Below are 24,868 nucleotides of genomic sequence, written 5' to 3' on the forward strand. Positions count from 1 at the left end.
CAGAGGAGACAAATTCTGGAGCTCAGAGAGCTGGGGTAGGTGACAGGAGGGTGGGGGGCGGGAGGTCCTTGGCCAGCAGCCTTCCCATCCTGGGCCACCAGCACCCTCATCCTCCCCTCGTCCTGCCCAGCTCCACCTCCTCCCTGCCCTCTTCCTGCCAGGGTTTGCAGTTTACACTGGCAGTGATGCAGTGGCAGACACAACTTGGGGAAATAACTCTAGGACCCTGGTCTTTAGTTCCGATTCCCGGTGAGACAGTACCTGGCGGGGAGCTTCTCGCCCTCTTCAGAAGTGGCCTGGGGGCCCTGGGGCTACTGATCCAGCCCAAAGCTGCAGTCAGGAGAGTGTGCAGCCCTGTGGGTCTCATAAGAGAGGCCGACCAGGGCTGCCCGGGCGGAGCTTCTGTTTGGCCTCTACCTGCTGGAGTGACGCCCCCGGCATCTCCAGCAAGGCCTGGAAACGTCGCAGTCTCCTCTTCACTGAGTCCAGAGTCACTTCCATCTCGGGCCCGTCCAGTGTCTGTCGGGGCCTTGATTCTGAGATGAGATTGTTTGCTGAAGTGCTCCATGGACTCTTTCAGGAGTGACGTTGTTCTTTCAGGAACTGTAAACGGAGGTGGCATGTAACCAGTGTGGACTAAGAAGCCATGCTGCTGTTTCTTTTCTTTTCTTTTCTTTTCTTTTTTTTTGAGACTGAGTTTCAAAAAAAACTGCCTCCCGGGTTCAAGCGATTCTCCTGCCTCAGCCTCCTGAGTGGCTGGGATTATAGGCGCCTGCCACCACACCCGGCTAATTTTTTGTATTTTTAGTAGAGACGGGGTTTCACCATGCTGGCCAGGATGGTCTCAAGCTCCTGACCTCAAGTGATCTGCCCACCTTGGCCTCCCAAAGTGCTGGGATTACAGGCATGAGCCACCGTGCCCAGCCTATGCTGGCTGTTTCTCACAAATGTATATTGAATACGAGCCATTCGCTTAGAAAACATTGATCAAGCATCTGTATTCTATGCCAGGCCCACGTGAGTAAGAGTAATAGCTGTTGATGATGTAAGCTGTGTTTTTGGCCAAAGGTAACAGAGATAGTGATTTAAACACCGTTACCTCTTGTCTTCCCCGCCTCTTGAAGAGGGCAGCTGCTGGTGTGACCTCAGCTGCTCCCCAGACCCTAAGGGGATCTGGGACCTTCCACCTTCTACCAACAGTGTTGGTCTTCTGTCCTCACACCTATGATTTCACGCTCCCACAGTGGCTCCTGCACCTTCAGACACCGCCTCCTCACCGAGGGAGGGAAGAATGACAAAGGGGATGACCAGAGGTATTTGTTTCTTGTCTTAGGAAAGCAAAAGCCTCCCTTAAAGCCCCCGCAGACTTCTCCCTGGCTGGACCCAGGGCACATGCCCATCCCATCCCTGGATCACTTGCTCAAAGAGGGGATGGGATTACCTTTATGGCTTAGATCTGGGGCTGGGCTTCCCTCCCATATCCAAGGGTGTGCGCTGCCATAATAGCAGGAGGTTCTGTTACCAGCAAAGGGGGTAGTGGCAGGTAGGTAACTCACAGTGACTTGCATGTTGCAAAAGGCAGGGTTCTGTTATCTGGAATTGGAGGAGTGGTTTTAGGTATGTCTTATAATTATGCCTTTAAATCCATTGGTTGAGAAAACAGGCAATGCTAAAAGATTCTCATGAACCTAGCCGTGGTTTTAATTTTGTATTTTATTTATTTTATCAGTATCTAAATACAATAGAAATATAAATACAATAGAAATGGAATGGATCATGTGAGATGTGTGTTGTTGACTAACGTGTAGTCAGTGCTTCGTGCACATGAGATCCAAGTCCCCAAACAGTGGCTGCAGATCCACACCCTGCTCCAGGTGCTGAGGTGCCCCAGACAGCTGCTCCTAGTCAGTGAAGCATTGACTCTTTAGTCTCAATTGTTGGTCTGCATGTCTACTGATAAGCCAGTACTGTGCTATTTTAATTATTGAGGCTTTCTAGATGTTGTAGTGTATTTTAGGGCTATTTTCTTGTTCTTTTTCATGATTTTCCTGGCTTTTCTTCCCTGTTTAGTTTTCCATATGAACTATAGAATCAGTATGTCTAGTTCTGGGGCTGGGGGGGAGCTTTTGCTATTTTAATTAGGATTCAGTTATATATTTAGGTTTATGTATCATTTACATATTACTATTTAACAAACCACCTCAAAATGTATCAATTTAAAACAACCACCATGTCGGGGGGCCCTCAATTCTGTGGGTCAGCAATTTGGGTTGGGCTCAGCAACATGGTTCTTCTGCTGGTTTCCCCTGGGGTCATTGGAGTGACTGTCATCAGCTAGAGCTGCCTGGAGAACCTCAGGTGGAATGGCCCATTTCTGGTCCATTTCTGCTCCATGTGGGACCACCTTCTGTCAGACTAGCCCAAGCCACCACCTCTGATGGCCACAAGGGTGTAAGGGAGTGGCAAGGCTCTAAAGACTGTCTTGGAAGTCCTGTGACACCAATCCCACCACATTCTATTGATGGGGTGAGCCCTGAAGTCAACCTGGGTTCAAAAGGGTGGGGAGTAGACTCCATGTCTTGGCAGGAGGAGCTGCACATTACTAAGGGCATGTGTTCAGGGAAGGGGTGGTTGCAGCCTGGTCACACGGGGTTTTTCCATTTGTTCAGCTCTGCTTTTGTATCTTTCAAGATGTTCTGTGGTTTCCTCATAGAGGCTTTATTTCCTCTGAAGCTTGTGTTTAGGTATTTTCTCTTTCTTATTGCAATCTGCGCTCTCCTTCAAGACACCTCCTGCTTTTGTGTGTTCCTGTGGAGGGGTGGTCTGCTGGGCCCCTCTCCTTGGCTCCTGAACACACAAGGGGATCATATATCCATATCCTCCCAAGCTGTAAGCACTTGCGCTGGGCTGCAAACTTGCATCCTACTTGCCGTAGAGGGCAGCCCTTCCCCTAAACTTCCAGTTCCCCCCTCTCCCACCTGCCTGAAAGGCACCAGCCAGGCAGTCTTGGAAGCCTCGTGTTGAAGGTGGTGGAGCCCCCAGAGCCTGGGCCCAGATGACCATGTGGGACAGAGCCACCGGTGACATGGAGCCATTAAGAGAGCAAGAGATAAACTCTGTGATTGTCTTGGTCTCTTCTGACTGATTCGGAGGCCACTGCAGTCTGCATGTTGTACATTATTCCTGTTAGCATCACTATCAACTCTAGTTCCTGTTGTAGTAGATTTGGATTCTCCTGGGTATTGAGGCTACACAATCGTCTGCACAGACTGACAGTTTCACCTCCTCCTGCCAGACTTTTAGTCTCCTGCTAATTCCAAATGCTGATAAGGTTGGGCTGGCAACAATTTCATGTTTTTCAGGCTTATGAAAAGGTAAGGTGGTCTCTGTAAGTGAATTTACCCAAGAACTGAAGTTTGCCCTTTAAACCTCAAAATAGGATTGTGTTTGTTTCATCTAAAATTTTAGTTGAATGCTTAGTAGTATCTTCGCTGCTTACCAGACTTCTCAGATAATGTGGTAACTATGAGGCCACCCTCTCTCAGCATTCCGACGAGATCAGCGTGGGCCACAGTCACCGCATTGTGCCCTCATGCGTGATGTCAGAGAGCCTGCAACCGCGCCCTCGCTGCTCAGTGGCCTCCAAGGGGCCTCAAGTCCTGGGCTCGTTTCTGCCCCAGGTAGTGCTGTCAGCGGCATGCCTGCCTTCTGCAAGCCCCTCTTCCCTGTTCCCCAGCCCGCACTTCCAATGAGCTGTGGGCCAGGAAACCAGCCCGTCACACTTGTCCACGCTGCGTTTAAAGCGGGAGGAAGGAGGACCCAATGCAGGGCCCGAAAGGTCCACTGTGAGTGAAGTCTTTTTCCTTATGGGACACCTAGGCTGGCTTCTCAGAAAGTGTGTGCAGTTTATTTCCGGGTTCTTGGCGGTGTTCTGAATAGTAAACGTTGCCACCTAAATGAAGACCCTTTGAGATATCGCTGCGTCTCTACTGTTCCTGATGGTGGACTTTCTCCTCCAGCGTCTGCTGACAGTAACAGTGGAGCTTTCCCCAGCACCCAAGAGCCCGGGGCTCACCGTGGTCCCCTCCTGTGCAGCCAGCACACAAGGCCCTCCCGTGCCACCACCTCGCAGGGGCCAGGTCTGCTCGGCCCACTACACCAGAGCACTTGGGTGCGGGGTGGGTGGGACAGAGAAGAGGAAGGGGGGAAGGAGGGAGCTGACAGCCGTTTCTCAGTTCCCCATTATGGACTTGGATTTGGATCACTGAAATCCATATGGAACTAAGAAGTTATCTTTATCCCACAACTCAAAACTCCTGTCTAGAGCATCAGAAATGATGTGCTTTTGGCATCCTGAAATGTCTTTCTCCTCCGCCAACTGCTGTCTGCTGAGAGCTAGCCTTGCTCTCGGAAGGGCGGCTTGGGCAGGGCAAAGGGAGAATTCCAGGGTTTGGGAGCGTCTGCTGATCCCAGAATAGTTGCCAGTGATGACATCTTCTTCCTGGACCCCAGGACCCAAGGACAGCAGGTCCCATCCCAGCTCTGCCCAGCTCCTGCCCCTGCACAGAGCAGGACGCCAGCTGGGGTGGGCACTCTGTGGCATTTTGGGAAGATGGTGCTATATTTCAGAGGCTGTGCCATCTCCTCTGGGGGATTTCAGCGCTGGTGACAGAGGCATGAAAGGCTCATGGATAGAGGAACTGGTGTTTACCCCTCATAGAAACGAAGTTGCCGTCCTATGTGTGCAGAGAAAACCAGGGACTCCTCTGTTCAGAAGGAAGAAATGGAGGGGCCTGGTGGGCCTGGCAGCGGCGCGGAGGTGGTGGGCTCGGAACTGTAGTTTCCATTCTATAAAAAGGCGTCTTCGGAAAGGTTGGGGATTTTGGCAAAGAAGGGGGGTCTCTGGGGAGACTGCCTGTGGGTGAGATCCTCTGCCTGGCCGGTTTTGGAGGAAGAGGGTCACAGGGACCAGCGACGGGGAGGAGGGTCGCATGCTGCAGCGAAGGACCTGGGGCAGGCAGGGGGTGGGCTGGATGGCGGAACACGGGGATGGGCCCGTACCTCTCCAGAACTACAGACCTGGGATAAGGCGGCCTGTGAGTGCGATTGGGCTGTGTGACGGCACCAGAGGCGGGGCTGCAGCTGCAGGCTTTTGTCGTCCTGTGGTCCTGGAGGCTGCAGGTCCAAGGTCAAGGATTCCTTCTGAGGCTTCTCACCCGGGCTCTGACTGCAGGCGGTCTCCCTTTTTCATAAGGACACCGGTCAGATGGAATCAGCGCCCACCCTGATGATATCATTTAACTTAATTACCGTGTTAAGGGCCCTGTCTCCAAATAAGGTCACATTTTGAGGACCTGGGCATTACCTTTGTGGAAGGAACTCAGTTCACCCTAACAAAAGGTGGCAGAGTTGGGTGTGGGCGTGTGGGGCTGGGCTCTGATTGGCAAGCAGTGCTCTGGCCCTGCCCAGGCAGAGGCAGCCTCGTGCCTCACCTTTGCTCCCCTGATCTAAGAAGGTGCAGACCCCGGTAGCTTGTGCAGGGGCCAGGACAAAACCCAAGAAGCAGCCATCAAGCCCCAGGACCAAGATGTGCTGGCGCCAGGCTTCCGGGCAACCTAAATCTGTTGTTTAATGAAGACGCGCTGGCACCAAGCTTCTGGGCGACCTAAACCTGTTGTTTAATGAAGGGGCTCAGAAGCAACTCAGTGTCCTCGGTGTCTCGTTGGCATCTGAGCAGCCATGAAAAGGTGCCATGGGGACTGGAGAGGCCCGCTGTCACACCTCCCAGCCCCAGCCCCAGAAATCAGATGGAGCCCGAGGTCCCACCCTGTGTGGCTCTTCTATCCCAGGCGTTCTCCAAGGTCCCCAGGGTGCTGGGGGCTGCCCAGGCTATCTGCTGCGGTCAGGGTGTCAGTGGTGCCACCATCACCAAGTGAGGCGAGGTTCCACATCGCCGGCCAAGTGGCTTTATGGGCCTCCAGTGGGATGTGGCAGGAAGTACCCAGCGGCTCTGCCATGCATTCTTGACCAGAAATGTTGAACCCTAGTTAATTGTGAGGAAACGGACAAATCCAGGGTGTGGGGCACGCTGCAGAGAGCTGCCTTAGCCGCTTCAACACCGTCAGGCCAGAGTAGGCGGGGAGCGTCTCGGGGAAAGGGGACAGAGAGACGTGCCATCCAAATGCATGGGTGTCCTCCCCGGGGCCCTGCATCCCCGAAGCTAGGAAGGTCATCTGGGGACAGTTGGTGAAATGGAAACAGGGACGGGATGTTCGGCAGTATTCTGTCGGTATTCATTTCTTGGGTGTGCTCATGGTGTCCTAGTGAGCAGGCTGTCCTGATTCGTAGGAGATGTGGACGGACATGGAGGGAGTGCCGTGACGTAGCCCAGGAGACCTTTTTAGCTTGAAGCCTGTGCATAAGAAATATGCAAGTGAGTTTTAGATGTTCATACATATTTCATTGCAGAATATTAGTTTACGGTGATCAATAAAAGACTTTCAAGCCTAATGTTAAGCAAAAGAGACTTTTAATATATTCCACAATGATAAAATCCTGTGGAAGAAGGGCAGTGGGAATGCAGATTCCAGGAGCAAATGGAACGAAGCCAGCTGTCCAGAAGAGCTTTTTTTGTGGGGTTTGAAAACAGGTGCCAATGGTGGCTGTCAAATCATGATGGCATTTAGGTTCTACTAGCTACATTGGAGAGAAAGAAAAACACTATGCTTTACAGAGTCAAAATCTACAATATGCCAGACTTTACACCCCTTGCATATTTAAACTTGGGCTTAAAAATGTAGAAGCTGGCTGGTTGCAGTGGCTCATGCCTGTAATCCCAGCACTCTGGGAGGCTGAAGCCAGAGAATCACTTGAGCCTAGGAGATCAAGGCTGTGTGAGCCATGATGGCATCGCTGCCCTCCAGCCTAGGTGACAGAGTGATATTCTGTCTCTATAAGTAAATACATGAAAAATAAAACATAAAAATGTAGACGTCAACTTCACATTGTCTGGGGATGCATAATTTCCTAAAAATCGCTCTCATGGGCTCACGAGCAAATGCTCTAGGGGGCCACTGAGTCCAGGCCCCTCCCAATGCTTTCCTGCTCTGCCAGCCCAAAGGACTTTGAAGCTGGAGGCGGGGACCGGTGTGGCCAAGCAGGGCACCTTCCTCACCGTCACCCTTCTGCAGGGAGGGAGGCGGCCTCTGCCTGCTGCCATTGGAGGTTTGTGCAGTCAGGTTTATCAAGGAGGTCCAGGCGGGCTGGGTGTGGGGAGGTGGAACAGGGTACCTGCGAGGTCTGTGAGTGAAACTACACTGCTGGCTGGACAGAGACATGGCAATGACCCAGGGAAACCGTGTTGAGCGCTCTTGTGGGGGCAGGCGGGCGGGAGAGGCCCCTGAGTTCCGCTAGCTGGAATTAAGCAGGTGAACAGCAGATGTTTCTTGGAATGGAGTCTGGTCCGTAGTAAGTGATGAAGGCATGTTTTGACTCCGTATCTAGGACCTCCAGGACGTAGAGGTTGATGATCCGGGCAGGTGGCCTTCAGCGAGGGAGCACGTCAAAAGGCTGTGGGCCGTGCAGACAGCTGGGGGACACCGTCCCGGGTGTGACCTTGGGCCACACAGCAGGGTGGTGGACTTGCTCCTAGAATTGGGCTCCAGGGCTGAAGCCAGCCCCTCTGATCTGGCACTGGCCGGCTCCATTCACCCTTTTTGGGGCTTACTGCCGCAGAGACTTCCTGCGAGGAGAGCTGGACCCAAGACGCCAGAGTTCCGGGGGCACTGAGTGCTGTGTGGCACCCGGGCCAGGAGAAACATGTGCCAGAGGGCAGGCGTGGGCTCTCCGGGGAGTCTCTGCATAGACTTTCTAGCCCAGAGGTTCAGGTGATGGACCAGGGACTGGCCGCTTTGTGACACCGAGGACGGTTGATAAAGTGGATTCTCGAGGGGAAGCTGCATCCACACAGAGGCTAGGACGTGAATGTGCATCACAGCTCTATCTGTGGCCCCCAAAGGCTGGGTGCCAGCTGCCTGTCAGCAGGGAGCGTATCACCGTGGCACATCCATGCCGTGGGGGTCACTCAGCAGCCACGGATGCGCCCTGGGTGCTGTCCCGGGGCCGTCTCAGAAGCACCGCGCTGGACCGGCTGGGCCAGATGCCATGGGATTCTGTGTTTGTGAACCTCTAGAAAAGGTAAATTAACCTATAGAGCTGGAAAGCTGACCTGCATTGTCAGGCTGGGTGGGGAAGGACTTGGATGGAAATGTTCCCTGTTGCAGTGTGGTGGGGTCACAGGCGGCTCAGCTTGTCAACACCCATAACACTATGCACGGACACTCGGCAAGCCCATCTTAATCGTGTGTTATTTATTCCTGGATGAAATTCTTTTTTTTTTGAGATGGAGTTTCACTCTTGTCACCCAGGCTGGAGTGCGGTGGTACGATCTCAGCTCACTGCAGCCTCCTCCTCCCAGGTTCAAGCTATTTTCCTGCCTCGGCCTCCCAAAGTGCTCAGATTACAGGTGTGAGCCACCGCGCCCGGCTGAGAATCTGATTTTTAAAAATAAACGTCATGACTGGGTGCGGTGGCTCACACCTGTAATCCCAGCGCTTTGGGAGGTCGAGTTGGGCGGATTACCTGAGGTCAGGAGATCGAGGCCCGCCTGGCCAACATGGCGAAACCCCATCTCTACTAAACATACAAAAATTTGCTGGACATGGTGGTGCATACCTGTGGTCCCAGCTACTCGGGAGGCTGAGGCATGAGAATTGCTTGAACCCAGGAAGCTGCAGTGAGCCAAGATGGCACCATAGCACTCTAACCTGGGCAACAGTGAGATAATCTGTCTCAAAAAAAAAAATATATCAGATTCCTGTACTTTGCGCCCTAGCAACAGAATCAGCAGGTCTGCTGTGGAGCCCGGGCATCTGCTTCTCAGAGCATCACAGCTGATGTGCTGGCCCTCAAGCAGGCTTCTTGGGACCCTGGTTCTTCTGGGCCAGTGTGGAGTGATGTGTGCCCCTGGGTGAGGACCACCTGGTCTCCTGGGGCTCTGCTGTGTGCCAGGTGGGGGCCAGGTGATGGGCTGCAGGGCGGCCCCCACCCTGTACAACTCAGGATCTGGTCGAATATATCGTCTCTAGCTCAAGAAAGGCGTTCTGAAACAGCAAGCCTGGTCTGCCCAGCGTGTCTGAGGCTCTGCTCTAAGGGGCCCCTGCCCACCCTGGGGGGGCTGCAGTGTGTCTGGGCGAGCACTGACTTCTGAGCCTCGCTGTCTGGACTGGCACTGGCTTTACTGCTGACTCCCTGTGTGGCCCCATATGATGCACGAAGCCTCTCTGTGCTTCTGTTTGCTCACCTGTCAACTGGGGCAGTGATGGCATCCTGCTGGGGTCATCTGAGAGTCTGGAATGCGTGAGAGGTGTTCAACACAGACCGTGGAACAAGTTAAGCCCATAAAAAGTGTTTTTGTTGCCCCCTTGTCTTTTCTGTCCTTTCTAACTAGGGTATTAATTTCCTGTTGCTGCTTTAATGAATCAGGCCAAAGTGTGGTGGCATCAAACAGTACAACTCCTTAACCCCACAGTGTGTGGAGTCAGCAATTCAGGAGCGACTTAGCTGGGTGCTGTGGGGTTGCAGGTGAGCTGAGGCCAGGGCTGGGCTCATCTGAAGGTTTGACCAGGGCCAGAGGGCCTGCCTCCCAGGTGGCCCCCTCAGGAGTAGGAGGTCAGCCCCTTCCGCGCAGGAAGGACCTGCCGCTCACACATCCTTGTGATGTGGCCATCCTGGGAGCAGAGCCAGGCAGAAGCTGTCCTTTTTGTGACCTAGCCTTGGCAATCACGTAGCACATTTCTGCAAGGCTGTTCATCAGATGCAATGACCAAGTCCAGGCCATAGTCAGAAAGGGAAGAAGACCCTCCACCTTTCGAGGGGAGGAGCGAAAGCGTTTCAGGCCCATTCCTAAACCATGACCAGAGCTCTTGTCCCCACGGTTTCTGGGGAGCCAAGGGCCCAGTGTCTGGGAGAGGTGACTTTAAATGCCCCATAGGTTGAGAACGTCCAAGGGTGGTGGGAGTGACACTGGCATCTGTGGCCCCCAAGTGCCATTCAAGGCAGCGCCTGCAAATCCCTGAGAGGCAGAGGGTGGGGGCCTGTATGGAGGGTGCTCTGTGGAGTCGGGACAGGGGGTTTCATGGGCGGGTGGGGTGGGCGCCCATGGAGAGCCTTGCTCTGGGTGCAAGAATGGCCACAGTGGGGGCAGCTGGCGGTGTGGAACAGGGGCCGCCCTGGGAATGTGGAAGGCCAGCTGGCGCCACTCCAGAGCCCGCCCCTTTGCCCACCATGGGAGTGCACTCAGCGCCCTTCCAGAGGACCAAGTCAGGGGTTGGCAGCACCGCCAGCCTGACTGCCAGGGTTTCCCCTCCACACGGGGGGTCTCGGGTTTCCCCTCCACACGGGTTTCCCCTCCACACGGGTGTCTCGGGTTTCCCCCTCCACACGGGGTTTCCCCTCCACACGGGGGTCTCGGGTTTCCCCCTCCACACGGGGTTTCCCCTCCACACGGGGGTCTCGGGTTTCCCCTCCACACGGGGGTCTCAGGTTTCCCCCTCCACACGGGGTTTCCCCTCCACATGGGGGTCTCGGGTTTCCCCCTCCACACGGGGGTCCCGGGTTTCCCCCTCCACACGGGGGTCTCGGGTTTCCCCTCCACACGGGGGTCTCGGGTTTCCCCCTCCACACGGGGGTTGTAGGGCCGCTCAGTAGGAGTGCTGCCAAGAGTGGAGGGGGGCCACTGGCTTCCCTGCTGAAACTGTGAGACGTGCGTAGAAGGAAAGGGGGAGCCGGTGGAGCCCCTGGGGAGTCGCTCCTTTTGTGCAGGAAACCAGAACAGAAATCTTTCACGCTTCAAATATGCACACGAGTGTGGGAGTGAAAGGCATTGATTCCCACACTGAGGGGTTCGTGAGGCCTCCTGGCTCTGTTTGCAGAGATTGATTGTGCAGTTTGGATCTTTTAAATGAGATACTAAATCAAATAAAAATTATGATGCCTTCACCGCGAGTTAATCACTATCAATATTTGGGTGTATTTCTTCTAGTCTTTTCGTTTTTTCTTTCTGGTTTGCATGGGAGAGTGTGTGTGTGTGAGTGTGGCATGTTTATGTGTATAGTGTGTGTTGTGTGTGTGAGACTGTGGTGCATATGAGTGTGCATGGGGTGGGGGGATGTGTTGCAGTGTGTGGTGTGTGGTACAATTGTGTGTGTGTGGTGTAGAGAGTATGGGGCTGTGTGCGGCAGTGCGTGTGGGATGTGTATGTGTTTTGCACTGTGGTGTGTGTGGTTTGTGCTACAGTGTGTGTGGTTTGTGGTATGGTGCTTGCAGTGTGGTATGCACCATATGTGTGAGCGTGTGTGTCGTTTGTGGTGTGTGGTGTAGCATGTGTGTGGTGTAGGTGTGGTTTGTGGTGTGTGTGGTGCATGTGGCGTGTGTGTGGTTTGTGGTGTGTGTGTGGCATGTGTGTGGTTTATGATGTGTGGCATATGTGTGGTTTGTAGTGTGTGTATGTGGCGTGTATGTGGCTTGTGGTGTGGTGTGGTATATGTAGCATGTGTGTGGTTTGTGGTGTGTGGTGTGTATGTGGCATGTATGTGGTTTGTGGTGTGTGTGTGTGGTGTGTGTTTGGTTTGTGGTATGTGTGTGGCATGTGTGGGGTTTGTGATGAGCTGTGGTGTGTGGCATGTGTATGGTTGGTGTGTGTGTGGCGTGTGTGTGGTATGTGTGTGGCATGTGTGGTTTGTGTGTGTGACGTGTGTGTGGTTTGCAGTGTGGTGTGTGTGTGGTTTGCAGTGTGGTGTGTGTGGCATGTGTGGTTTGTGGTGTGTGTGTGACGTGTGTGTGGTTTGCAGTGTGGTGTGTGTGTGGTTTGTGGTGTGTGTGTGGCGTGTGTGTGGTTTGCAGTGTGGTGTGTGTGTGGTTTGTGGTGTGTGTGTGGCGTGTGGTGTGTGTGTGGCGTGTGTGTGGTTTGCAGTGTGGTGTGTGTGGCATATGTGTGGTTTGTATGTGTGTGGCACGTGTGTGGGGTTTGCAGTGTGCTGTGCAGCATGGGTGTATAAGCGTGAGGCGTGTGCGGGGTGTGCAGTAAGCAGTGCCCCGGTGTTCCTGTGAGGGTGTGGGCGTGGCCACCCTGACGCTGTCCCTGTCCCTGTCTTTGCAGGACGGCTGTCCTCAGCGAGGGGCCGTGCACCCGCTCCTGAGCAGCGCCATGGGCCTGCTGGCCTTCCTGAAGACCCAGTTCGTGCTGCACCTGCTGGTCGGCTTTGTCTTCGTGGTGAGTGGTCTGGTCATCAACTTCGTCCAGCTGTGCACGCTGGCGCTCTGGCCGGTCAGCAAGCAGCTCTACCGCCGCCTCAACTGCCGCCTCGCCTACTCACTCTGGAGCCGTGAGTGTCTGCTGGGCCAGTCCCTGCCGCCTGGGGCTCCCGTGGGGGTGGCGCGCGACCATGGACGGGGCAGCCGTGGGCTCTCAGGCAGGAAGTGAGGGCTGTGCAGGAGGTGCCGAGGCCATCTGGCTGGCAGGCTGTCGGAAGGCACCTGGCTACCTCTTTTTCTTAGCTTGAGCTGTGTGACGTGCCAGTCTCACCATTCTGACCCACAGCAATGGCAACTTCCCACGGTTTACCAGAGCATATGGGAATGTTTAAACAAAAGTAAAGAGAATGTTGAGTTCTGTTTACCCGTTACCAAGCTCCAACAGCTCCCTACGTGGCCCCTCGTGTGTCCTGCCCACACTGCGCCAACACCAGAGCATGCTGACGCGTATTTCAGCATGCATCCCTGAAAGAAAAGGTGTCCTGCCTCCCTGCGTATCAAACACATGTGTAGCTGTGTGTCTGTCCGTATGTGCCTCTGTGCGTATGTGTATTATACATAGAGAAACCGATCTGTACCTGTCATGTGGACAGAGACTCAGAGGCTTGGTAACAACACCCACTGTGGACAGGTAACCGCTCACACCGGGCGTCGTGGGGACATGAACAGGCACATCTCTGGAGGGTGGTTTGGCAGTGGCCATCAACAGTTTAAGTGGTTGCAATTTTCAACTCAGCAATTCCACAGAATAACATGCAACCTACAGAGACGTGCAAAAGTATGCAACTGGACAGGTGTTCTCATTTTATCACAGGTATTCTCATTATTGTATTATTTTTATAGTAGCACAAAACTAGAAGCAACCCAAGCACCTGTCACTGGAGACTAATTATGCGGCGCCCATACAGGGACCCTCTGCGGCCATCATGGAGAGCCTTCAACTTGCCCGTACAGTTTTAAGCGAAAAAGGAAGTATACAACAAAGTCCATAGTATGCTATGATTCATTTTGTGTCTTAAGAAAGGATGCTGTGTGTGTGGTGTGTACATGTGTGGAAAAATCCCAGAAGGGGCTGGGCATGGTGGCTCATGCCTGTAATCCCAGCACTTTGAGAGGCCAAGGCAGGTGGATCACCTGAGGTCAGGAGTTCAAGGCCAGCCTGAGCAACATGGTGAAACCCTGTCTCTACTAAAAATACAAAAAATTAGCTGAGCATGGTGGTACACACCTGTAATCCCAGCTACTCAGGAGGCTGAGGCAGGAGAACTGCTTGAACCTGGGAGGTAGAGGCTGCAGTGAGCTGAGATCACACCACTGCACCATTCCAGCCTGGGCAACAGAGCAAGACTCTGTCTTAAAAAAAAAAAAAAAGAAAACAAAAATCTCAGAAGGATGCCCGAGAAAACTGCGCGATGCTGATATCCAGGGAGTGGGGAAAGGAGGGGATTCTTATGTTTTATTTCACACTCTCATGCTGTTTCCATGTTTTTGCATGAGCGCATAGACACTTCGTCTCATATGGGAAATGGTGAGCGCATAGACACTTTGTCTCGTGGGAAACGGTGAGCGCGTAGACACTTTGTCTCACGTGAGAAATGGTGAACCCACATACACTTTGTCTCATATGGGAAAGGGTGAGCGCATAGACACTTTGTCTCATGTGGGAAAGGGTGAGCACGTAGACACTTTGTCTCATATGGAAAACAGTGAGCGCGTAGACACTTTGTCTCATGTGGGAAATGGTGAACCCACATACACTTTGTCTCATATGGGAAACGGTGAGCGCGTATACACTTTGTCTCATGTAGGAAATGGTGAGCGCATAGACACTTTGTCTCAAATGGGAAATGGCCGGACTGTAACCTTGTCTCCACGATCTCCTTCCAGTTCAGGAGCAGGTAGCACTGCTGAAAAGGCTGTTTATGTCAGCTAACTTTCCATGCCTGTGACACCCCACTGTCTGCAGAGAGACTAGTAACCCAGCCCTTAGACTAGCTTGTCTTAAATGTGTTATAGCTTCAGTTCCTGGTTTGTTTTTTCTCTTTTTTTTTTTTTTTTTGAGACTGAGTCTCGCTCTGTTGCCCAGGCTGGAGTGCAGTGGTGTGATCTCGGCTCACTGCAAGCTCCGCCTCCTGGGTTCACGCCATTCTCCTGCCTCAGCCTCCCGAGTAGCTGGGACTACAGGCACCCGCCACCACACCTGGCTAATTTTTTTTGTATTTTTAGTAGAGACGGGGTTTCACCGTGTTAGCCAGGATGGTCTTGATCTCCTGACCTCGTGATCTGCCCACCTCGGCCTCCGAAAGTGCTGGGATTACAGGCGTGAGCCACCGCACCCGGCCAGTTTGTTTCCTTTTTTAAATGAAAGGCTGCTGCTTTTTTTTGTTGGAAGGGAGAATTGGAAATCCTATAATATAAAATATACAAATGAGTTATTCATGAGTATAACTGGATAAGATGAATACATACAAAAAGGGCAAATATTAACTGATGAAAACTAAATTACAGACTCCTACTTTCTAGCAGTATTCTGAAGCTAAAATACTACAAAACAGCTAAATCCTGCCTGAAACTGGCTTTTTAATGCATTTCTGGGCTCACAGTAAGGAAACAAAAACCTCTCAGCTCCACCCTTCCACCACATCCCTTTAGCAAAAACCAGGGTGTGCAGAAATGGAATGTCAGCACTGCCTTTCAGGAGCCTAACCCTTGGGCAGCTGTAGCAGAGGGCGCTGAAGCTAAACCAGGACTCTTGAGCGAGGGCGCGAGACAAGCTAGGGTTAACAGTGACCCTTGGGTTTCAGCAGAGGCAAACGAAAGTACACTCTGGAGAAAGTCTCATTCAGGCCTGAAGAATCCCACAGATTAAGGAAAATTAAATATTAATTCATAATCAAGAATGACAATGTAAACAGCAGATGTGGACTGAAGATGACCCACTGTGCCCCGACTTGAAAGAGAACCAAGTAGAACTGCTCTCAGTGAGAACTGTAGATATTTTAAAGCAAAAACTTACAGACGGGTTTTGTATCAGATTAGACACAGTTAATGAGAATGGGTACAGAACCAAGTAGAACTGCTCTCAGTGAAAACTGTAGATATTTTAAAGCAAAACCGTATGGATGGATTTTGGATCAGATTAGACACAGTTAATGAGAGAATGGGTACACCGGACATCAATGTGAAGAAATCATCCAGTGACAGCAAAGGAGGTGAAAAATGTGAAATAGGCGTGAAAAGATGTAAGGACAGAATGAGAACCTTCATAAAATAGGGCTTTGGCCCCCATCCCCAAAGGAGAGAACAGGAGAAGCCTCCTGGGAAGAGAGGATGCCTGAGGACCTCCTGAACTGACGAAGGCACGATTTTTCAGATACAGGAAGCACATGTACACCAAGCAGAGCGAATGCACAGAAATCCACACCTAGGCAGGCCCTGGGGCATCACAGACCATCAGAGACAAGGAGGAGCCGGGCGCGGTGGCTCACGCCTCTAATCCCAGCATTCCAGGAAGCTGAGGCGGGAGGATCCCCTGAGGTCAGGAGTTTGAGACCAGCCTGGCCAACATGGTGAAACCCCATCTCTACTAAAAATACAAAAATTAGCTGGGCATGGTGGCACATGTCTAATCCCAGCTAATGGGGTGGCTGAGGCAGGGGAATCGCTTGAACCTGGTCGGTGGAGGTTGCAGTGAGCCGAGACTGCATCGCTGCACTCCAGCCTGGGTGACAGAGTGAGACTCTGTCTCAAAAAAAAAAAAAAAAAAGATAAGGAAGTCTTCGAATCCCCGGAGAGGAAAGCTGGAGAACCACACTGGACGGTCAGCAGTGAGGCCGACAGCAGATTTCTTACGGCAGGCAGCAGTGGCGGGAGAAGGTGGAAGATCCTCAATGTGCTGGAAAATCACCAACCTAGCACCCTGTGTTGTTCAAGAGTACAAATGAAATAAAAAGGTTTTGGTAAACAAAAAAATGAGAGCTTTTACTGCCCATAGATCTTCACTTCAATATTTTTTAAGGATGTGTTTCAGTAAGAACAAAAATTATAAAAGTAGGGTCTAATTTTCAAGAAAGAATGGTAGCCAAAGAAATTAGGAGATGGATGAATCTAAACCGTATGTAAAATAAAAACAGTGCTCAGCCGGGCGCAGTGGGTCACGCCTGTAATCCCAGCACTTTGGGAGGCCGAGGTGGGCAGATCACCTGAGGTCAGGAGTTCAAGACCAGCCTGGTCAACATGGTGAAACCCCATCTCTACTAAAAATACAAAAATTAGCCTGGCATGGTGGTAGGCACCTGTGATCCCAGCTACTCAGGAGGCAGAGGCAGGAGAATCGCTTGACCCTGGGCGGTGGAGGTTGCAGTGAGGTGAGACTGCACCACGCTCAGCTAATTTTTTGTTTTGTATTTTTATTAGAGATGGGGTTTCACCATGTTGCCCAGACTGGTCTCAAACTCCTGACCTCAGGTGATCCGCCCACCTTGGCCTCCCAAAGTGCTGGGATTACAGGCGTGAGCGCCCAGCCCAGGTTCAGATTTTAATGGTAACTTTGTTAAGTATAGGGTAGGAAAAAAGAGAGATCAAACATAACTTCCAAAGTATTAGAAAAAGATAAAGAAAAAAAGGTAAATCTCTTTTTTTAATGCAAGAAAGTAGAAAGAAAAGCATTAAAATAAGAAATATTGAGGTATACATTAAGATCAATATAAAATTCCCAGATACTTGGGATGACCACAAATACACAAGAAAAGCACCTCAGTAAGAACAGAAATAATCGGCCTCTCCATCTGCTGGGCTTGCGTGGGTATGTGAATTCCGTCTGTGACTTGTTGGATTTGGGATGTTCTCCACTTAGATTTATTTCCATGAATATGTTTGTGGGAGCCTTTCTGCAGTCAGAGGTATGTGGAAGCCTTTGCCAGTTCAGGGGCGCATGGTGAGAGCAGACCTCATGGTGGATTTGTTTATGTTTGTTTGTTTTTGAGACAGGGTCTTGCTCTGTCGCCCAGGCTGGAGTGCAGTGGTGTGATCTTGGCTCACTGCAACCTCTGCCTCCTGGGCTCAAGCAGTCCTCCCACCTCAGCCTCCTTGAGTAGCTGAGACCACAGGTGTGCACCATCATGCCCAGCTAATTTTTGTATTTTTTGTAGAGACAGGGTTTTGCCATGTTGCCCAGACTGGTCTCCAACTCCTAGGCTCATGTGATCCTCCTGCCTCAGCCTGCTGGGCTGCTGGGATTACAGGCTGAGCCACCGCACCAGCCACAGTGTCTTCTAATGACCCTGAACCACGGTTTTATTTTCAATTCTTCATTCCTGTTCTCATTCCTTAATGCCGGGTGCCTTCTTGCTGCACATTTTGAACTCACTGCCAGTGTGTCTCTGCTGTCATCTGACATGCAGAGCTATAGGTGCTGCGGCGAAGGGTGCAGGTTTGGAGCCGTTTAAACAGCCTGGCCCAGCCTCCTCACTCCCTGCTTACCTTGGTCAAGGCTTCAGTCTCTAAACCTCAGCTTTCTCATCTGCAGAGCACAGACAAAACCACCTGCCTTTGAGCTGTCTTATAAAGCCTAAATCAATGCGCACAGCAGGTACACAGCAATGCTTGATAAATTGTTACTATTATTGGGTGAATTTTAGGTTTTGTTTTTTTGTTTTTTGTTTTTTTGAGACAGAGTCTCTCTGTTGTCCTGGCTGGAGCGCAGCGGTGCGATCTTGGCTCACTGCAACCTCCATCTTCTGAGGTTCAAGTGATTCTCGTGCCCCAGCTTCCCAAGTAGCTGGGATTACAGGTGCCCGCCACCACATCCAGCTAATTTTTTTATTTTTAAGTAGAGATGGGCTTTTGCCATGCTTCCCCAGCTGGTCTTGAACTCCTGGCCTCAAGTGATCCTCCTGTCTCGGCCTCCCAAAGTGCTGGGATTACAGGCTTGAGCCACCACACCCATCCAGAAATTTAGATTTTTTTAAATCCGTGGTTGAAAAATAGGCTATGGCTGGCTTACTCATTGTGCTTTAGGGAAGCATGTATTTGGGTGAAGGAAATGATAAAAGGAATTTCATGTCGGGCCCAGGCGCCGCCCACCCTGCAAGACAGTTTACAGATGCCTGCCCTGACAGCTGTCTGCAGTTAGCCAGCGTCAGCCGAGGGGTCCTGAGATCCGCTGAAGGCCGCCTTTGCATGCCGACGGCAAGGGAAAAGTGCCATATGTCCCTGGGCTTGCCACAGGTGACCTTTGGTTGGGACCATTCTCCAGACAGCGCAGCTCATCTTTCCAGAACACTCATGGGGAGTGTGCCTGTGTCTGGCTGGCTGTGTGGGCTCCCATTCAGTTCATTCCCCTTCTCCAGCCTTTAGGCATGACCCTAAAGGCAGAGGTCTCAAGCACTTGCCAGGGGTGAGCCAGCGGTGGGGGCGCCCGTGCCAGGGCAGGCCTGCTGTGGGGCTTGGTCAGCGAGTCTTCTCCCCACACGCAGGATTTCCTCCCGTCCACTGCCTCTGCCCACAGGTGACCTTTCTCTTTTAAAGGAATTGGGGTCCCTTGGTACCCCCACAAACCCTGAGTTCCCTCTCTCCTTTCTGCGTCCTTTCTGCTCGCCTGCATGTGCCTGCAGCATCATGACCGCTGGGAAGACACTTCCCTGCACCTGCACGCTGTCTGCAGGCGTCTCTGGCCATCCTGGGCTGAGCTGCGTGATCTCGGGTAGCGGCCCCTCGTTCACCCGTACAGGATGTCTTTGGAATTGGTCTCTAGTGTCCTTTATAAATAACTGGTATAAAAGAACCCCGGGCAATGGCCTTGCAGAAAGCCCACACTTCAGAGCTGGGCTGGTGTCCAGCGCGAGAAGCCTGAGGCCGTCCTGTGCGGGAAGCCGCGTCCTGGTTCTGTGGGGCCGTCCTTCCCGGACAACTGGCTGGGGGGCACGAGACTCTGGTGGCCGACAAGAGGCCCACCTGCTTGGCCTCCCTCTTGTCCTTCCCCACACGGCCCTCTGAACAGGACTAACTCCCTCTGAGGCCCGCGTGTGACAAAGATGCACCGTTCTCACCACGGAACTCTTCAGCCCTGCAGTTCTCCCGAAGGTGAATGAGGGCATCCCAGAGTCCCCATCAGGAGACAGATGATGCTGCGTTCCCAGCATCCCCAGAGCCCTCCCAGGCACGCAGGTCTCCTGCCGGCAAACAGATCTCCCGGCACGAGCCCCTCCACACTTCTGGGGAGAGTGTCTTCAGCTCACCAGGCCGGAGCCAGGGGAAGAGACCGAGGGAGGAGGCTCCAAGACCCCCTGGGTGGGGGGGACAAGCACTCAAAGCCAGGACCGGCACCCCTCACATGCCAGCACCCATGGGGTCAGGTGCGCCCTGCTGTCTCTGGGGGCCCCGCAGGCCTCTGGCCACCTGCCCAGCAGCAAGCCCCGTCGAGCACCCCCCAGCCGGCCTTCCTGGGGGCGGGCTAGGCCTCACATGGCTTTTTTTAAAATATGGAAAACCAGTGTAACCCTAAAGCAAGTTTTAGGAGAAAATATAATTCCTATTACTCTGTCGTCTATAATTCCATTCTGCTCTTAACTCTTCATTTTTTCGCACTGTCTGTTCTGCAGACATACGATGGTTGTTTTCTGCTTCCTAATCATCTAGTGACATTTTTCATCTTCTGCACTTCTCACGGGGCGTGGCTGTGCGGTACTCGGCCACACCAAGGTGCACGTGAGAAGCGTAATTGGGCGTAAAGATCAGCGTCTCCATGCAGAGTGGCGGTTCTCTCCCTTTCTGCTGCTACCTTCCGTCTGTCTCCTCCCAACTGTTGCTTAGAGAAAGTTATTGTAATTTCATGAAACGTCCTCAATGTAAGTCATCAAAACTCATGCTTAGCAGAGACCTCCTCTCTGGACAGAAATACTGTAGGTGTCTCCTGTGGGCGCTCCCTGACCATCCCAGGAGGAGGGGTCCCACCAGTGCCAACGCCCTCCCCCTGTCCGCAGAACTGGTCATGCTGCTGGAGTGGTGGTCCTGCACGGAGTGTACGCTCTTCACGGACCAGGCCACGGTAGAGCGCTTTGGGAAGGAGCACGCAGTCATCATCCTCAACCACAACTTCGAGATCGACTTCCTCTGTGGCTGGACCATGTGTGAGCGCTTCGGAGTGCTGGGGGTGAGCGGGGACCTGGGGAGGGCCACGGGTGAGCAGGAGGGTCCCGGGGAGGGCCGGGGGTGAGCGGGGACCCAGGGAGGGCCAGGGGTGAGCAGGGGGTCCCTGCAGGGCTGGGGGTGGGGTGGTGACTGGGAGTGAGCTGGGCGGGGTCCCAGGAGGGCTGGGGATGAGCAGGGTGGGGTGGTCCTGGGGAGGGCTGGGGGTGAGTGGGGGGTCCCAGGGAGAGGCTAGGGTGAGCACCTTCCAGGGGAGGTGCTGGGAGTGAGCGGCAAGGGTCCCGGGGAGGATCTGGGGGAGTAGGCGGGTGCTGGGGTGAGCAAGAGGGCCCTGGGTGGGGGAGGTACTGGGTGGAGCAGTGGGGGTCCCAGCAGAGGAGCTGGGAGAGCCTTGGGTTTCCCAGGGAAAGGGCTAGGGGAGCAGGGGACTCCCTGAGGAGGTGCCGGGGAGGCCCCTGGGGTCCGAGTCCCTGGGTGTTCCTCCTGGGGCATCTCCTTGAGCTCGGCAGTGGTGCCTGGCTGGTTGAGGGGCCCTGGCCCGCAGGGCCTCAGCTGTCCCCGAGCTGTGCCCTCCTTTCTCATCATGGCCTTTGCCTTTGAGGTGACCCCACCTGCGTCCTTGCAGAACCACTTCCGCTAGCTAAGCTGCCTCGGATGAAACCTAAACTACTCCCCGATGCTGGCAGAAGAATTTCATTGCAGTCAAAGCCCCTGTGTGAGGCAGCACCCCCAGGCCACCCCCAGGAAGCCTGGCAGCCTCTGCCTCCGGCTCACCCACCTTCCCTGAGGGCCCTCCCAGCCAAGCCTGAGCCTCAGTTTCCTCATTTCTGGGGCGACCCACTCACCCTCAGAAGCCGCGTCCTGCTTCACAGCAGGCCCCCTGAGCCACAAAGCCGTGACTCCTAGAGCGACACCACACAGGAGCTGGGTGCAGCGGGAGCCTGGCCAAGCCCCTGGCCTCTGTCCGACGCTGAAGTGCCAGGTGCCCCTCCTTCTCCTCCCTCCAGAGCTCCAAGGTCCTCGCTAAGAAGGAGCTGCTCTACGTGCCCCTCATCGGCTGGACGTGGTACTTTCTGGAGATTGTGTTCTGCAAGCGGAAGTGGGAGGAGGACCGGGACACCGTGGTGGAAGGGCTGAGGCGCCTGTCCGACTACCCCGAGTACATGTGGGTGAGTGCGCGGAGCAGCCCGATACCCTGCATGCCTGGAGGAGGCCACGCCAACTCCTGATGCACCGCTGCCCACATCCCAGGCTGGGAAACCCCATGAGAGCCTCTGCACATGGGGTGCTGTTTCCATGGGGCCATGACTCCCCCATCTGAGCTGCAGGCGTGGAGGCTTCTCTTGGGCCACCTGCCTGCTACTCACCGCAATCCCAGCTCTGACCAGGCCATCCTAAGGGGATCTGGCCGGGGGAGGGGGCAGAGCAGGGTGCCCCCAGTGAGCCCTGGCTCTGCCCGCCCTGCTCAGTGTGCATCCCCATTCCTTTTTCTGTCCCTTCTTCCTGGTCTGTCTTGGAAAATGGGCTGCCTGTGCTGTTAGCATTTCTGTTTTTTTGTTTTTGTTTTGTTTTTTCGTTCGTTTTGTTGTGTGTGTGTGTGTGTGTGTGTGTGTGTGTGTGTGTGTGTGTGTTTGAAACGGAGTCTCGCTCTGTCGCCCAGGCTGGAGTGCAGTGGTGCAATCTCGGGTCACTGCGACCACCGCCTCCCATCTTTAAGCGATTCTCCTGCTTCAGGCTCCCAAGTAGCTGACATTACAGGTGCGCGCCACCACACCTGGCTAATTTTTTGTATTTTTAGTAGAGATGGGGTTTCACCATGTTGGCCAGGCTGGTCTCAAACTCCTGACCTCAGGTGATCCACCCACCTTGACCTCCCAAAGTGCTGGGATTATAGGCATGAGCCAGCTTGCCAGCCTGCTGTTAGCATTTCTTTTTTTTTGTTTTGAGACAGAGCCTTAGTCTGTCACCCAGGCTAGAGTGCAGTGGCATGATCTCAGCTCACTGCAACCTCTGCCTCCCGGGTTCCAGCAGTTCTCCTCTCTCAGCCTCCGAGTTGCTGGGATTACAGGCACTCACCACCACGACTGGCTAATTTTTGTATTTTCAGTAGAGACGGGGTTTCACCATGTTGGCCAGGCTGGTCTTGAACTCCTGACCTCATGATCCACCCGCCTCGGCCTCCTAAAGTGCTGGGATTACAGGGGTGAGCCACCGCGCCCGGCCTGCTGTTAACATTTCTAACTCATGCTGTGGCAAGTCGATGAAACCCTCTCTGTTTTCACACTGCTCAGAGGCTGCTGCCCCAACACACCTTCATGTTTCCCTTCTTTCTGGAAAGTTCTTTCTGGAGAGCTCTCCTGTGTGAATGAACGTGTGTGACTGGAGTGCAGACTGTGGCCCTAGAATAAAAGAACCTTTCAGTCATAACCCATGCTGCTCGCTAAAGCGGTTCCAAGATTTCCACAAATTCAGCCACACCCTTTGCTGCCTGTCAGAGAGGCAGGCCTGGCCTGGATGTGCACCCACCCCAGCTGCTCTGTGGAGTGACCCTGTCTCCGTGTTGATCCTAGTTTCTCCTGTACTGCGAGGGGACACGCTTCACGGAGACCAAGCACCGCGTCAGCATGGAGGTGGCGGCTGCTAAGGGGCTTCCTGTCCTCAAGTACCACCTGCTGCCACGGACCAAGGGCTTCACCACCGCGGTCAAGTGCCTCCGGGGGACAGGTAGGCCCCAGACTGCCCGAGCCGGGGCCACCGCTGTGCTCACGGAAAATAGTGATTTCTTAAAAAAAAAAAAAAAAAATGAGTGCGTTCCATGTGAAACACAGAAGAACAGAAGTGCAAAAGGAATCAAGTGAGGGGGTCGGCGCCGCAAGGTTCCCGCGTCAGGTTTTGAGGTGATAAAATGCTAATTCATGAGAAACAATTAAAATAATAAAAAATACATAATGCAAAACCTTATGAAGGGAAAATAATCATTATTATATCTTATTAATCCAAAAGGAGTCAAAATAAAAGAAAGAGACAAAGAACAGAAAACAGCCAGACAGCAGGGTCAGTACCCGTGGGAAACGTCAGCCACTAAATGCCCTCGCCAACAGGGAATGGGGAAAAAAGAGGGGGAAAGAAAACTTGGAGAACAGGTCCTGGTGTGTTCTCCCCAGGACGGGGCCGGGCCCCTCGCACATTCTCCCCAGGACGGGGCCGGGTCCCAGGTGGAACTTGCTTTTCCCTCTGGCAGTGACCATGCAGCCGCCTGGGCTGGGTCATCCACCCTCCCGTCTCCTCCTGCAGTCGCAGCTGTCTATGATGTAACCCTGAACTTCAGAGGAAACAAGAACCCGTCCCTGCTGGGGATCCTCTACGGGAAGAAGTACGAGGCGGACATGTGTGTGAGGTGAGGCCAGACCCTGTGGCTCTCGCGCCGCCCCCATACCTTCATGAGCTTGCGCTGGGCAGCGGCCAGGAGGGTGGCTGGGCCCAGGCCCCACGTCCCACAGCCCCGCGGGGTGGAACTCACACGGAAGGTCTGTCTGCAGCCCTGCCCTGCTGAGCAGACACAGGAGAGGCCCTGCAGGACTCGTCCGGGGCTTGGGATGCAGGCCACGGAGAGGACACGGAGACACGGGGGATGTGTGGGGAGACTCACCATTGCCCACGGTGTGTTTCATTCCTTTGGGGAAATCATTGACCTGGCTTTCGAGGCCACCTCCATCCTCTCCTTCTGCCTCCTTGGGAAGCCCCTGCAGTTCCCTCTGTAAGATGCCTCTGTCCCTTCGCGGGCCTTGTCTCAAACCCCACTGGGCTCTGTAAGTCTCCTGGGGCCCGCAGTCACACGACCTGGGGGGCATACGGTGCTGACTTCTCACCGAGGGGTGAAACCCAGGCAGGTCTCTTGGTGGGCAGGACGGGACCCCCTGCGGAGCCCCTGGCCTGAAGCAGCGCTGGTGATGGGAGTGGCTTTCTGCTGGCCCTGGTGATGGCAGCCGCAGCACGCGAGGGACCGCGGTGTCTGAAGGAGACAGTGGTGAAGGGAAAGGAAGAGCCTGTTTGATTTTTTTTTTTCTTGGAGACGGAGTTTCACCCCATCGCCCAGGCTGGTGTGCAGTGGCTCAATCTTGGCTCACTGCAACCTCCGCCTCCCCGGTTCAAGCAATTCTCCTGTCTCAGCCTCCTGAGTAGCTGGGATTACAGGCGCCCACTACCTCGCCTGGCTAATTTCATATTTTTTTAGTAGAGACAGGGTTTTACCATATTGTCCAGGCTGGACTCGAACTCCTGACCTCAGGTGATCTGCCTGCCTCGGCCTCCCAAAGTGCTGGGATTACAGGTGTGAGCCACCACGTTG

The 24,868-nt window shown here is 53.6% G+C and overlaps 1 protein-coding gene across 5 annotated transcripts in view; it reads left to right on the forward strand.

The window, feature by feature from the left end:
- AGPAT3 (1-acylglycerol-3-phosphate O-acyltransferase 3) overlaps positions 1-24,868 on the forward strand; it is a 121,955-nt gene that overhangs the window by 83,157 nt on the left and 13,930 nt on the right. For 4 of the 5 annotated variants that reach the window (XM_034947979.3, XM_003823849.6, XM_034947980.3 and 1 more), the window contains 5 exons: positions 12,218-12,443; positions 20,355-20,524; positions 21,528-21,689; positions 23,091-23,244; positions 23,815-23,917. In XM_034947979.3, the coding sequence (XP_034803870.1) occupies positions 12,266-12,443; positions 20,355-20,524; positions 21,528-21,689; positions 23,091-23,244; positions 23,815-23,917 (767 nt within the window). In that variant the 5' untranslated portion in view covers positions 12,218-12,265. Of the gene's footprint in view, positions 1-12,217; positions 12,444-16,877; positions 20,525-21,527; positions 21,690-23,090; positions 23,245-23,814; positions 23,918-24,868 lie in introns of those variants that run through there. The other variant, XM_008977561.5, reaches the window with a different exon arrangement.

Source organism: Pan paniscus, chromosome 22, assembly GCF_029289425.2.
Source record: "Pan paniscus chromosome 22, NHGRI_mPanPan1-v2.0_pri, whole genome shotgun sequence".
In the NCBI taxonomy this organism is placed as follows: domain Eukaryota; kingdom Metazoa; phylum Chordata; class Mammalia; order Primates; family Hominidae; genus Pan; species Pan paniscus.